Below are 14,369 nucleotides of genomic sequence, written 5' to 3'. Positions count from 1 at the left end.
CCACGTCGTATTTTTTTTATATAAACGGCTCTTTTCAGAGCCACCTAAACGATGCATTGGCTGAATTGCTATGGGAATCTTGTGCTCCGGCTGTGACCCTCTTCGTCAGCGAAAAATACCTACCAAAAAGGTGCCTTTTCACGTGCATTCGTTTTTCCGGACTGCCTGATTTTCCGGACGTTTTCGCGGTCCCTTGAGGGTCCGGGAAATCGGACGTCAACTGTATCAATTACAACTCACATCACTTAGATGGTGTTTAAAACAACGGGAACAAACTTACTGTGCTACAAATGCACACTCATCCATTAGAAACTATCCAAGAACACATAAAGGCCTTGAATATTCACCAAACGTGTGCAGCCCACAATTCTTCGAACGTTTCTCGAATATTTCTCTTCCAAGAAACACTCAAACAATATCCAGCTCTGGTCACCGTCATTCGGCGACACTCTTCTAAACAGTGCTCCCACGGTGTCATCATTCGATTATCCAAGATCGACTGACCGCACAACACGACTCACACGAACAACATAACTGCTTCGCCGACTTCACTATACCGTCCTACCCTCTGTCGTCTCTCGTTTGGATCCTTCCCGGTTTCGCGAACATTCCAAGTGATTGTTCGGCTCATAGCACGTAGCACAGCAACAGCTAGGGGAAAGGGATTCGTCTCGCCGGTTCGTCTGCGGAATCGGTCGGTTCCACTTTGATTTCTTGAATTCTCCCGATCTGCGCGGGTGATACGCTGTCGCGACTGCGACGACGTCTTCGGTGGAGAGGGTAGGGGCTCGCCCTGGGCACCTTTTGATGCTTGTCTTTTTTTTTTTTCGTTGCGCGCACCCGTTGGGGGTAGCAGTCGGCACAGAGGCTTGATGCTGTAGTCAGGATGCGGCGGCGCGCGCCTGTTTTAGTGCTCGTTGGTGACAGAAGGAAGTGCTCTGTTACGAATATTACGCTTCCCGGCATTGTAGATCGCATGGGAATACGTGGTACTTCACAGTAGCGTCTTTTCACACATTCGAGTTGCACAGCGGCACACAACAGCTTCGAGTCATCACACTGCTAGAAAAAACAGTCTGCCACACACGCACACACCAAAAAACCGTACTCAGGCGCAGGAAACATGAGGCAAGCTGCTCACACGCGCGGTCACACACAAGACACGAGAAAGCACACGAAAATGCACACGGACACGCATAAATCCTGAGGCGACCACATAGTAACACGAACCGGTGTCTGCCTAGAGGACCGTGCTAGTGGCGCCCTCACCCAAAGCAGGTGCTGCTCAGCCGACCCGTGCTCGCTCATTGACGGCGACGCGACGCAGCAGGCCGCACCTGTTTTTTTTATGTAGCGGCTGTGGTACTGGCTACGGATGAAGGATTTGCAATGCTCAGCAAAATCGTGACAAGTGCCACAGAAAATACTTTTTTCTTTTTGCCGTTTGAAGATTTTGACGGCCAGCTTCGCCGCCTGCCTTCAGATCGGTGTGTGGTTGATAGAGAGCGGTGATCGAGCAATTCGGAGAAGACACAGAAGGGACAATCGAGCAGTTCGTAAGAAATGTGGACGGGACAATTGAGCAAAGCAGAGAAAGTGTGGAAGGGACAAATGAACAAAGCAGAAAAGGCGCGGAGGGGTGAAAGGCACTACGGAGAAGCCGCCATCGCCGCGTGGCGGCTGTCTGCAACTTCGCGCTTCACAAGTACACGAGAGGATACTTTTTGCACACCTGAATGAGAGTTTCTAAGTACAAAACGTATCATACGACCACAGTTTTCCGAGGTGCTAAATGTTGCTGCCGAAGGATCGTATTTTCCGGGAACGTATTAACCGGGACGTATTACCGTATTTATTCGAATATAGGTCGACCTTTTTTTCCCAAAAATGTTGCCCATAATCAGCTATCGACCTATATTCGTGACCAAAGAATCTCGACCTATATTCGCGATCAAAGCGACCAAAAGCACCGCACCTATGGCGTTCAACTGCCGCGCCTGCTGTTCTTCAAGCAGTTCCTGCTACATACGCACATTATGTACCATAAAATCTGGTATAAAAACCGTACCCGTTCGCCTTTTCCGACTAAGTAACTAAGAAAAAAAAGTTATTTGTGCAATAGCTGCACACCGCCTTTTCAAAGCCCCCGCGAAATGCAGCCGCTCCGCCATGTTTGCGCTGGAACCCGTGATTTCCCTAGGTAGGCCGTGAAGTCCCTAGCCCCCTAGCCGTGCTGCCTGCCGACGCGCAGCCGCACAGGCCTCACTCTTTGTTTGTTGTTTGATCTGACGTGACGATTCGCATTTGCAAATGCGCGGTTGGACGGTGTCACGTCGGTAGAGCTACACAGCTGACTTCAAGCGTCAAGTGATACTTTTTGCCGAGAATTCCAGCAATTGTGCCGCTCAGCGTGAGTTCGACGTAAAAGTTGATTAGGGGTTGGCGGAAGCAGCGGGACCGACTGTTCGCGTGCAATGGATAGCGTCGTGCTTTTCGCGGCCCAGCAACTGGCAGGCATGACGCTCTTGAAAAAGAACTGAGGCTCCGGGCGTCAAGGAGGCCCTGCAGAAGGCCAACAGACCTGGTCGTCATACCGCTAGATATGACGTCCCGGCTACATTAAGGACCGGGTGGCGAAGAGTTACAAAGAGTGGCTTGAAGGAGGATGCTGCAATGACACCGACGGGACGCCGCGAGAAGGGCTTCCCTCAATGAAGTTGCGACGTGGGTGAAGGACGCGCGGAAAGACTTGCCAGCGGAAATTATCGTGACTGGCTTTAAAAAGTGCTGCATTTCCAACGCAATCGATGGCAGCGAAGTCGACGTCATTTCGGATGCCGAGGATGCCTGCGAAGAATCCGACAACCTTCCTTGCACATCTGACGAACATGACACTCCCGGCAGCGACTAGGGCGCTAAGTTAATTGTAAATAAAGGTGTGCTATGTTTCAATTTTCCTGTTTCTAAAAAAAAAAACATGGGTCGACCTATTTTCGAATATTTTTTTTTTATTTCTCGTAGAGCGCTATAAGTAGGGGTCGACCTATATTCGTGCCCGACCTATTTTCGAATAAATACGGTACACACCGCTGTATTGGGATATTTTTAATTTTCGTGATTTCAAGCGTAGGAGCCGGGAAATCTTACTAAGCGGGAACGTATCAACGAGGTTCTACTGTATTACTCACTTGGATGCACTCAGGCTCAGGCTCATGGCTTGATCTGAGTCTGGGTGAGTCTTGGTGAGTCGACTCATGAGTCCGTTGCATATAATTACCTTTTTTTTTTCTCAATCAGGTTGTGAATGCACTTAAACACCAATATCTCGCATAATCTGTGCCCTACCATACACATTTTGATCTCGTGCCTTCACATACGAGTTATCAGGGACTGCAATCCAGTAAAGACATTTTTATTGAAAGATATGACTTGCATGAGATATTTTTATCAAGAACTTACTGTAAAAAATTTTGCGGGGGGAGGGGGTTCAAGGCACGCCTCTGATCGATAAATATTGAGCTGGCGTATCAACGCTTGTGCGTTGGAGTATCTGCGAGTAGAAGTGAGTATCGAGGTGAGCCCTCATAATGCTGAAGTTGAGTAGTTATCACCATAGGTCTGCAAAATATTTTGGGGCTCACTCAGATTTACTCACGAAATATATTTTATGCTTAGGGCTCACTCGGACTCGAATTCAACAAAATATTATTCACCCGGTCTCCCTCAGATTCAGACTCACGGCTTGGTCTGAGTGAGTTGACGCGTGAGTGAGTTTGCCGACCTATGGTTGAAACAGACTAATTTTCTTTCAGTAGGAAAAAAGCAGGCAAACAAAAGGGAGAAGGCAGGGAGGTTAACCAGACAGCAATCCGGTTGCCTACCTTACGCTGGGGGAATGGGAAAGTGGAATGGAAAGATGAGAGAGAGAGGAGGGAAAGGAAAGGAAATAATCAATAAATGCACTGGTGCATATGTGGTGTTGGCACTATACAATAGTCAAAGGTGTTCACACAAGCCTCTAGTCCTCCTAAAGCACAGAAGTGCTTTAAGGGGGGACACTGGTCTTTCAAGATGCTAAAACATCATAAAAATAAATTTTTGATAGCAGCATTTTTGTAACGTACAAGAATTGCCGCAAGTACTGGCCAAGTTCCTTACACCTTGGATTGATATTTTGTTCACAATAGCAATTTATACCCCCAAAACACGCTATATTCTAACTGAAAAAGAGCACAAAGATGGAGCTTATTCATGCAATGATGTATGCTGCAGCAGTGGGCATGCAGGTCATATCCCTGGTGTCTACTAATCGTCTAGGAAAACAAATAACATTTCGTGTTACACATGATGTACAAAATTGGCATTATTTGTTTTTCTGCATTTTCTCAAAACTTGACTTTGACTCTTTGCAACCTTTCGAGATGATTTTTCAGTAATCAAAGCACCTAGAATTGTAATTCTTGTTGCAGTACTGAGCTGCATGAGTATTGCCCACGGGGTATGTGTGTGCCGAGTTTGGGATGCGATGAGATACACTATCTGGTAATGTCTCTGTGCATTGCTTTGAAGAAGTGGCACTGATTTCGTGCGTCTTGGGGGGGATGTTTGCAGGAGTTCTTTCCTGTGAGCAAGAGGAGTCCGGAAAACTTCACAGCCACGTTCAAGGCACATGGCATCTCTCAGCTGCTGGACTACCAGGTACTACCAGTGCCCTTGGCATTGTTTTATCTACCACCTTTCTTGGCGCGTATTTACTGGCCTGCCATTGGTCTCTGGCTTTCTGGGGGGTAAAAGTGGGAGGTACACAGTTCTAATGCAACATCAGGGGTGCCTGTTTGCCATTATTGTCAAAAAGCATGCTTAGCCATAACCCTGCGCATTAAAAATGACGTGAAATGTCAGACTGAGTAAAGGTATGGGGCAGAATTGGTGCCCTCCTTCACATGATTAGGGGGCCAGGACTGGCGCTCGGTGTTGTCGGTATTCATTTCTTGAGAAGGGGTCGTCTCTCCTTCCCAGTCTCTTCTTTCCCCTTCCCCTAAAGACTGTGGTGTGCTCCCTCGTGGGTTGTGGAAATAGTTAAACCTGGATATAACGAAACTGACCAATACCTGAAAAAATTTGTTACAAACAGGTTTTCGTTATATGCAGTTTGTGCACGAAAATTAGGAAAAGAAACGCACGAATTAAACAAAAGGGAAACTGAAGGCAGAGCCCACCCAAAACACATTTATTAGCGGCAAACAACTGTTATTTTGCTCTTTTGCTTGTTCGTGGGGATGGCAATTGGGAGGATGGCAATACTGAATGCTCGTAGGACATGAATACAACGCTGCTCCATCCTCATCTAGCCGTGGCCTCCGAGATTGGCTTCGGCAATGCGTTGTCACGTTGCCGGAGCTAATCGCAGAGGCCACGGTCTAGCGAACCCGCGACGCGGCGGAAGATGGCAGTGTGTGTGAAGAGTCGACCTCCGAAGATTTGTCGTTGTCACCTTGGTCACGGACACTTTCCACCAGCACCTAATCTGACATCTCCTCGGTAGTGACAACGCAGTTGTCCATATTAAAAAAAAAAAAAAAAATCTCAAAGCTGCATGTCGTCAGGGGCTGCTTCATGCACACGCATGGTAAAACAAAAAAGTAGGAGAGACAGGAAACAGAAACAGGAAAGACACTGCGGAAAAGCTGCCGTCGCCTGCGCGATTGCTGTCTGCCACTTCATGTTTCACAAGTACACGAGAGGGCCCTTTTTGCGCACCTGAATGGGAGTTTCTGACTACAAAACGTATCATACGACCACAGTTTTCCGCGGTGCTGAACGTTGCTGCCGAATAATCGTATTTTCCGGGAACGTATTAACCGGAATGTATTACACACAGCTGTATTGGGTTATTTCTAATTTTCGCGATTTCGAGCGTAGGAGCTGGGAAATCGTACTAAGCGGGAACATATCAACAAGGTTCTACTGTATTGGATGTTGTAGATTCTCTGTCATACGATCACAGCTTATACGAATTTCGGAACGATACAAGTTTTTCTGTGGTCCTGGCCAAACCCCATTAGCCCTTAATGTGCTAGAATACAGTTGTTGCGAACCGGTTTTTTACCCCGCAATGTTTGATATGAATGTATGCTGCCCCGTGTATACGAAAAGGTGCTGTCCATGTGGCTGAGGTCACAGCAATTACATGCAAGCGCGAGGAACTCGAGTGCGAGTATGCCTGCCGTGATGCTGGTTTTGTTTCACTGCAGTACATTGGGATTATGTGGGAAAATGTACAAAGATTGGAAAGGGCCAAGTTGCTGTCACCGGACACAACACGTTGTCTCTCTTAATTGCACGCACATGCACGTGGTGTTTCATTATGAGTACCAGTATGGTCACTGTCTGAAAACTACTCGCAGTCGTTCAGAGTGGTCTATGACGTTGCTGTGGCTCTGTGAAACAGTATTATGAAATGTACGCCAGTTTCGGTTTGTTGCACACTAGGCATACAGTAGCATACTAATTTGGTACACTAGTTTTTCTGTCTTTCGGTGATATGAATTTCAACTCATACGAATATTTTTCCTGGCCCCGCGAGATTCATATCATTGCAGACGTTGGCAGCAGCATTGCCTAGACACCATGGGAGAATTTAATGTTAATCTCATCCCGACCGCGGCAGCTCAATTTTGATGAGGCGAAATGCTAGACCCATGTGCTTAGATTTATGTGCATGTTACAGAACCTCAGGTAGTTGAAATTCCCAGAGCCCTCCACTGCAGCGTCTCTCATAATCATATTGTGGTTCTGGGGTGTAAAACCCCAACAATTATTCATTATTAATGTTAATCTCCTCTCTTTACAGAAAGCACAGGAGGCATCGAGTGTCAAGAAGGATCTCCAGCAGCAGGTCAGCAACATGCTCAAGAACGAAGTACCAGTCAAGGAGATCATTCAGAGTGTGAAGGAATACATGACCAAGTACTCACTGCCCGAACACGATGTGGCTGTGCTGGTAAGTGGCCTTTCCATTTGTTTGAACAGCGGCTCTTCTGTCAACAAATCGAGCCTTTTATGCAGTTGATTAGTTAGGATTAGTGTCTTTGTGAAAATTCTGCCTTAGCTATAGTGTCACTAGGCTACTGCCTAGTGATACATTGGAGTGTATGGAGAGGCCTGATTTCTTGGCTCATACAAATAGTGGCGTCTCAAGCAGTTTCCCAAGCAGACACACTTGACGCATAGCATCTTCGGCTAATGAAGCTGTTGGCGTTTTCTGTGCACTCGCACAGTGTCTGGGCACCATGCGTGCAGTGCCACACTTTCAACTGGCATGGTCCACATTAATGCAGAGTACTTCTCTGTGGCGTGCCTCATAATCATATTGAGGTTTTGGCATGTAAAAGCTCAGAAATTATTGCATTCAGTGTATTTTTATCTTTGACTCTAGAAAATTCTGTGTGCATTAATAGAGTAAATACAGCAGTTTTCCTAGACACATTTGATTTCAACTTAAACAAACTCTTTGGGAGTGCAGAAATGCATGTGTCGCATTTTCATAAGTGAAGACTTGAAAAAAAAAAATAAATAAATAAAACCAAGGGTGGACTGTACTTTGTACGCCTGCCTGACTGTGTGTACTTGTGGCACTGTATGCTGTTGAGTGTTGTGGTTGTGTGATAATTATGAAGCATAAAGAGTGTGTTGTTTACTATGCTAGTTTACACACACAGTGTCTAGAAGTGCGATTGAAGTTGTGGTCCCTGTGTTTGTGTGCACAGCTGTGGACAACTCAGATGTCTGGCATGGATTGGAACAAGAAGGAAGAGCTAGTGGCGGACCAAGCATTGAAGCATCTGAAGCAGTACACTCCTCTGCTGGAAGCTTTCACGACCACTCCACGTGCGGAGGTAGCGCTGCTGGTCAAAGTCCAGGAGTTTTGCTACGACAACATGAACTTCATGAAGGTGTTCCAGAAGATTGTTATTCTCTTCTACAAGACGGATGTGCTCAGTGAGGACTCTATCCTCAAGTGGTACAAGGGCGCCCACTCACCCAAGGGCAAGAGCGTGTTCCTCGATCAAATGAAACGCTTCGTCGAGTGGCTCCAGAATGCCGAGGAAGGTGAGAGCGGGTTTTTTCCCTTCATGGCTTGAAATGGGGGGAGGATCCTAGCAGCAGTGCAAATGGCCACTTTCTAAGGGAGTTTCGCAGTGTGTGTTAGTTGTTCTTTTGAGCATGTGCTTTGCTTTATTTTTTACAGATTCCGTAATTCATAGCAGTATAAATGAACTATTGTGGCAGGACTGAAAGTTGGGCTAGTTGATGATACATAATGGGCCAAAAACTGCGCGCAGACGGACGGAACGAAGAAAGGGATACACAGAATAAGCGCTGTTACTCTCAACTGCGGTTTATTAGGCATATGCAGATTATTTATACACAAATGATAAGCATCAAGAACATGCGCAGAGGAGCTGGCAAGGGACCATAACAAGAAAAAATAGAAAAGGCTTTTATACCGTGAAAAGACTGCGCAGGAGCGACAAAAGATCAAACAAACATACGACTGATTAAGTTTACTTCTTTTTCGTGTAAAGAAACCGATGTTTGGCTGACGCAGGACTCTCCCTCTTTTCTCTTCGTCCCGTCCGTCTGCTGGCTGTTTTTTGCCCATTATGAACAATTGTTTATTATTCTACTTCTGCGTCTCAAGTTCCCAAAGGCTTAATTTTGTTAGAGAGCTTCACTTGGATCGACTCCTTAATGATACTCGCCGCAGTAGCTGAGCAGCTTCTAGGCGCTAGTGTGTGGCTCAATTTTGGCAGTGAAACCCCAAACTTTTGTGGTTATTACACGTCAATCGCGAATGCTGAATCCTTTCAGGCGCCATCTATGAAGAACTGTCTGTAAATATGTCAAATCGATACATTTTTTCAATGCACTCTATATGCTTTTGCAATAAAAATAATGTCATAATACGCTAATTTATGTGTGTGAAGAGTAATGACTCCTAATTAAATTGTAATTAAATATCTCTTTATTCTGAAGTCATTCATGTTCTGTTTTTGCATAAGTAGAACGAAATCTGGGGTTATAAATATGGTGCAAATTCTTCTCTGGTTATGTCCATGCGGAGCAAAGAAAAATTACACTTTTGTCGTGGCCCGCGGGAAGCGACAAGTCGAACGACTCGTCAAGCATAGTACAGTCGACGTCCAATTTCCCGGACCCTCAAGGGACCGCGAAAACGTCCGGAAAATCGGGCAGTCCGGAAAAACGAATGCACGTGAAAACGCACATTTTTGGTAGGTATTTTTCGCTGACGGAGAGGGTCACAGCCGGAGTACAAGATTCCCATAGCAATTCAGCCAATGCATTGTTTAGGTGGCTCTGAAAAGAGCCGTTTATAAAAAAAAATACGACGTGGCCGGCACTACCTCATAGGTCAGCACTTGGGCGCAAAGAAGTCGCTTATTTTCTTTTGCACGGTCCACTTGCCCGCGATTATGTCTGCCTCAATTTCAGTCAACGTCATGTTTCCGCTGTACACCAATGACAGTGTCATCAGTGCTCGCGTCAACTCCGTGTTCGTTGGCTGTGTAGGAGCTGGCTCTTCGTTCTCGGTGTCGGCATCGGAATCCTCCGTAACTTGATGAATGATTTCGTCATCGGTCAACTCCGCACATAGCTCGAGGTCTTTGTCAGCGTCGGCGAAGCCCTCAAGGGTTATCTCGGCTGGAATCAACACGCCGCCAGCGCGCAGATCGTCGAAGGCAACGTCCGCGGATGGCAGTTCGTCATCGTGAGCCTACGAGGTGGCTTTGTGCGCTTCGAAGGCGCGGACAAAGACGAAGGAGCAGTCGGTGCCATTGCTGTAAACGGCGAATCCGCTCGACGAAAAGCGCAGCACGAAACAGCTAGGAACTCGGTGGATGCTGAAGGTCGGGAAACGTGATCACGGAAGGTAGCGCGCAGCAGCAAACGATCAACCACAGACACGACCGCAGAGCTGGCACAGCTGACAAAACACGTGAACGAACACAGTGAGGTTTGGCTTGGCTAAGCTACGGCTGGCAACGGATTGACACGTGCGGTTTCGAGGTTACGGCAGCCGCGGCGCGGTGCGGCGTTGCTGCTGATGCGCGGGTTCAAGGATATGAAAATGAAAACAACCAAAATGGCGGCGTCGGTGGTGACTTTGGGTCGGCGGTTAACAGTAAAAAGTCCGGGAAATCGGATGGCGAAGGCTATAAGCGTCCGGAATTTCGGACTTTTTAATACATTGACTCTACGGGGAACTTGACGGTGCCACAGATGAGTCCGGGAAATCAGGCATGTCCGGAATTTCAGGCGTCCGGGAAATCGGACGTCGACTGTAGTGCCTTCATCAGAGTGATCATATGCAACACTTCACTGCAAAATGAAGTTAAATAAAGACAAATTTATTACGCAGGAGGTTCAATTCATCCAAAGCTCAATGTATCTTGCTCTTTCTTAGCCCCTAGTCGATACAAATGACAAAAACAAGTGGTGTACACAATTGTGTACATAGCGTCTCAAATGGTTAAATGTGAACTTTGCATTTTGAAATGTGAGCAAGATATTCTTTCACTGCATGCGGCAAGGAACTTACAATTTCTTGTAAAAATGGTGCGCACTCATTTGCTTTCACCTTTGCAATGGGATCACCAACTACAGTCGATCTCGGATATATCGAACTCAAAGGGGACCGCGAAATAGTTCGATATATCGATAATTCGAAATACAAAATATGCATATTTAGGGCTTTAATGAAAGCACTGCAGGCCTCAACACAGTTTTCAATAACGATTCGCTCACATATGCTAAAGAACAAGGCGAGAACTACTTCTTTTGCAAGTTAGCGCACTTTATTTCGCATGAAAATAGTCCATAAACTTGTCTTGCTTCTTGCGCGCCGTGAATTTATCAAGTCATCGTCAATATCATTGAAGCTTTCCAGATAAGTAAATTCAACACCTTCGGCCACAACAGCGGTGATCGACGCTGAACGCTGATGCGAGCTCTGTAGCGCGGTAAAGGGTTTAGCGGTGGCAGTGGTGGCTGACATCTTCAAACCGCATGGATCCATTTCCACAGCACCGGCAACGTCAGCTACGATCTCGGCATCGACGCAGTCAGAAACAGCTACATCGTTATCTGCACCGATAAAGTCACTCGCTGTGCTCCCGTCCGATACGGCGCCCGGAAACGCTAATGTCGCAAAATTCACTGACGCACCGTACGCCGTAGTCGGTGGTCATGATGCGCCCAAAGTCGTCACCTGGCACCAAGGCCCGTAAGGAAACAGTGCACGACGGTGCTTTACTCGACGTTGTTCCAAGCACCGGTCATCATTTTTATCGCTACGAGCGGGATAATGTTTAGTTCGACTCCCGAATGACGATTTATCAAGAGCGGAGCGAGAAGTACACATGCCACAAGAGACAACGCTAACAACGCTGCACGAAGAAACATTTCTCCACCGTGGACATGTTGGCGATACCGATGACACTTGTGGCTTTGTAGAAGGCAGCCGCTGCTTTGGCGAGAAATGCGAAAAAAGCGTAGCCTCTGAGATCTGCATTTTAAAACCGAAAGCACTAGAAATACGTCACGAGGTTGCGGATCTCGAAGGCCTTGCTCTGCGGGCCCGCATACCATCGTGCGCGAATAGACAAGGAAGGGAATGCAAACATTACAACAAGGCTGCCAAGTCACTTCGAATTCTCATTTTGGTGCCCTCGGCCATCAGCCTCTTTGAAAAACACTAGCCCATGCATTAAAACCTGCGGATCGCGCGTCAAATACACCGGTGAACTGACAAGCGCTGCGCAACGAACTAGAGCAACGCAATTTCGTCACCTGCGCGCGACGAGGGACTGGAACTTATAAGAATGCGGCCGAACAATGATGAATATTTGTTAGAAAAAATGCACTTTCTGGGCTTCGGTGCGGGGCAGCGTTCGATATAGCGGATGTTCCGCTGTGCGGGAGTTCGATATACGTGCACACCAGCCTCATACTTTTGCATGGGAAATTCAAGGGGATTTCTCAACTGTTCGATATAGCCAATAATTCGATATATCCGAGTTCGATATATCCGGGATCGACTGTACTCAACAAGTAGGCCCTTTTGTTATTGGCCGATTTTATGAACGGCTCAGTGTAGGATGATCTCGAAGGCTTACAAGCTTCGTCTTGTAGGTACCGAGTGCTGGGAATGCCTAAACCAGAAAGGAGAAAATGCTTTCTGGCCATGACACGCAGCAGTGTAATCTTCCGTCAGTGTGCCTTTCTTGCCGCCCCTGCCTTTGTTGCTTCTAGCGTGCTCTTGGAGATGAAAGGAAAAAGTGATCAACTTGTGCAGCAGCTCTGGTACCGGTTCAAAAGAGACCTGCTAGATAGAAGTTTTGTAGTAAGTTCATCCTGGGATTACTTAGAAAAGTGTTGCAGGGCCCCTTTAAAGGGCCCCTAAACAACCTGTGAAATAGAAAGAACGAGTGTGCTATGCTCTCCTGGTGTTTCCCATCTTTTCTGTACAATTAGTTTTGCCAACAGTCTGCTCACGTGACGTCAGGAGGAAATAAGCTCTCGATTGGTCCATATGCGAGGGATATCAGTTGTGAATTGTCTCCTCGCCTGCTTTGCCATGCAGTCTCATGCTTGTTCTGCCTTGTATTGCATGAGTATCGTGCGCGTTCAACTGAGGTCACATCCTGTAGCCGAAAAGCACAAAATCCTGAGTGCTGGCATGGTGCACGTGTTTTAGGAAGAAATAAGTGGGAGGAGGAGCCAACGTCTGTAGGAAGGGTAGTGAAAGTGAGAATGAAACCACTCTGTTGTCTTTGAACTCCGAGTGGTTTAGGGGCCCCTTAAGGTCATCATGAAGAACGGCAATATTATCAACAGCAGTGCCTACTTACCGAGAGGTATCACATGACGAGCGCCACGAGTGGGACATTTCGAAGTGATCCCGATGACGTAGGGAAGTCGGCCTACAATAAATCACTAGTAATCAAACTAGCAGCAGTAAAAAAAGAACATTCCGCTGCATCAAAAGACGTAATAAAATGCTGTTTGGTGCACGTGTGGCGTTTAGGTTCAAAGGTTTCGTTTTCGCCGAAGTGGTATATCGCGTACTGCCGTGCGTGTTTTGCGCGCTCGTGAAGGTCGCTCTGACAGAAAGTTCGACAAAATGCCGCATGCCGTGTGATATTGCCGGATGCCCGAATGGTGCACAACGCCAGTGCTGCAGCAAGGAACCGGTTGTGTCTTTTCACTGGGTGCCGCGGAATGAACCCTTACGCTCGAAGTGGCTTAGTGTCATGCCATTGCGCCAGTGTGCTAAACAGTCAAAACCTCTGCGTGTGTGCTCGCTGCACTTTCGTACTAGATGTACTGCTTAAGGAAGCATTGCATATTCATTTTTTACATGATTGGTATTTGGTGTTTGAACAGTGCGCTTGAGATGCTGCCATTTAATTTTTTTTTTCTTTTTCGGTGTGCAGAGTCTGAGGGGGAGGACTAAAAGGTGTACCTTGCATGTGGCAAAGCCCAGCGATGTTCTTTACTGCAACCCTGCCAGTCAAGCACAAAATGTATTATACAGATGAAATAACAAAAGAAAAAAAACAAAGCGCCTGGTGGATGGGTTGGACATGCCTGGGCTGCTGCCACAGCCTCGTCAGGTGCACCTTTTCTATTCATCACCGCCTAGACTGTGACGACGATCACCACAAAACCACTATGCTGCCAGCGCTGCTGCCACCTCATCTTGAAGACAAGTTGTTGGAAGAAGGCAATTGAAAGAAAAGCACTCTTGAGGGCAAGGGAAAGAAAAGAAAAAAAAAAAGATGCCACTGGAAGGAGCAGTTTGCCTCTCTCTCTCTTTCTCTGGCCACCATGTAATTGGAACTGAGTGAGTTTGTACCACGACTCAGATTATTTTTGTAATGAGGCTGTTCTTTCACTACCCCTCACCTGTCTACTTCCACGTCTCGCTCATTCCTCTGTTTTTTCCTCTCCAGAAATTTTTTTCCCTCTTTCCTATTCCTCCTGCCTCATTTTCGGCTTGGGCAAAAAGAGACTGGGGATTCTGCGAACGTACTTTTCAGTTTATTGGCCTGTGGATTGGTTGGGAATGACGTAACAACTTTTGCTTCATGTTTTTCTTTTTCTCGCTCTGTTTGTTTCATCTTTTATACATAATTTCCTGTCCCCCTCGTCTTCTTTCTTGCTTTTTTTTGTGTGAGTGTCTTTTTCTTTTTTTTCTTCTAACAAGTGTTTCATCATGAAATAAATCTTGTTAACTTTTGACCTTGGTATACTTTGGTGCATTGTGCACATAAGCAGAATTT

General features: G+C 46.6%; 1 protein-coding gene across 1 annotated transcript; it reads left to right on the top strand.

Moving 5' to 3' along the window:
- Nucleotides 1–4,611: 4,611 nt before the first annotated feature.
- Nucleotides 4,612–13,608, top strand: LOC119377635 (eIF5-mimic protein 2; the record flags this gene model as incomplete). The annotated part of the gene is given in 4 exon segments (XM_037647014.2): nucleotides 4,612–4,698; nucleotides 6,854–7,003; nucleotides 7,770–8,112; nucleotides 13,521–13,608. Coding segments are annotated over 4 exon segments (600 nt in total), but the record flags the coding sequence as incomplete, so codon positions are not given.
- Nucleotides 13,609–14,369: the final 761 nt, after the last annotated feature.

The sequence above is a fragment of the Rhipicephalus sanguineus genome, unplaced genomic scaffold, assembly GCF_013339695.2.
Source record: "Rhipicephalus sanguineus isolate Rsan-2018 unplaced genomic scaffold, BIME_Rsan_1.4 Seq524, whole genome shotgun sequence".
In the NCBI taxonomy this organism is placed as follows: Eukaryota; Metazoa; Arthropoda; class Arachnida; order Ixodida; family Ixodidae; genus Rhipicephalus; species Rhipicephalus sanguineus.
The sequence above is the reverse complement of the archived record's forward strand: the minus strand, read 5'-3'. Positions and strand labels throughout refer to the sequence as shown.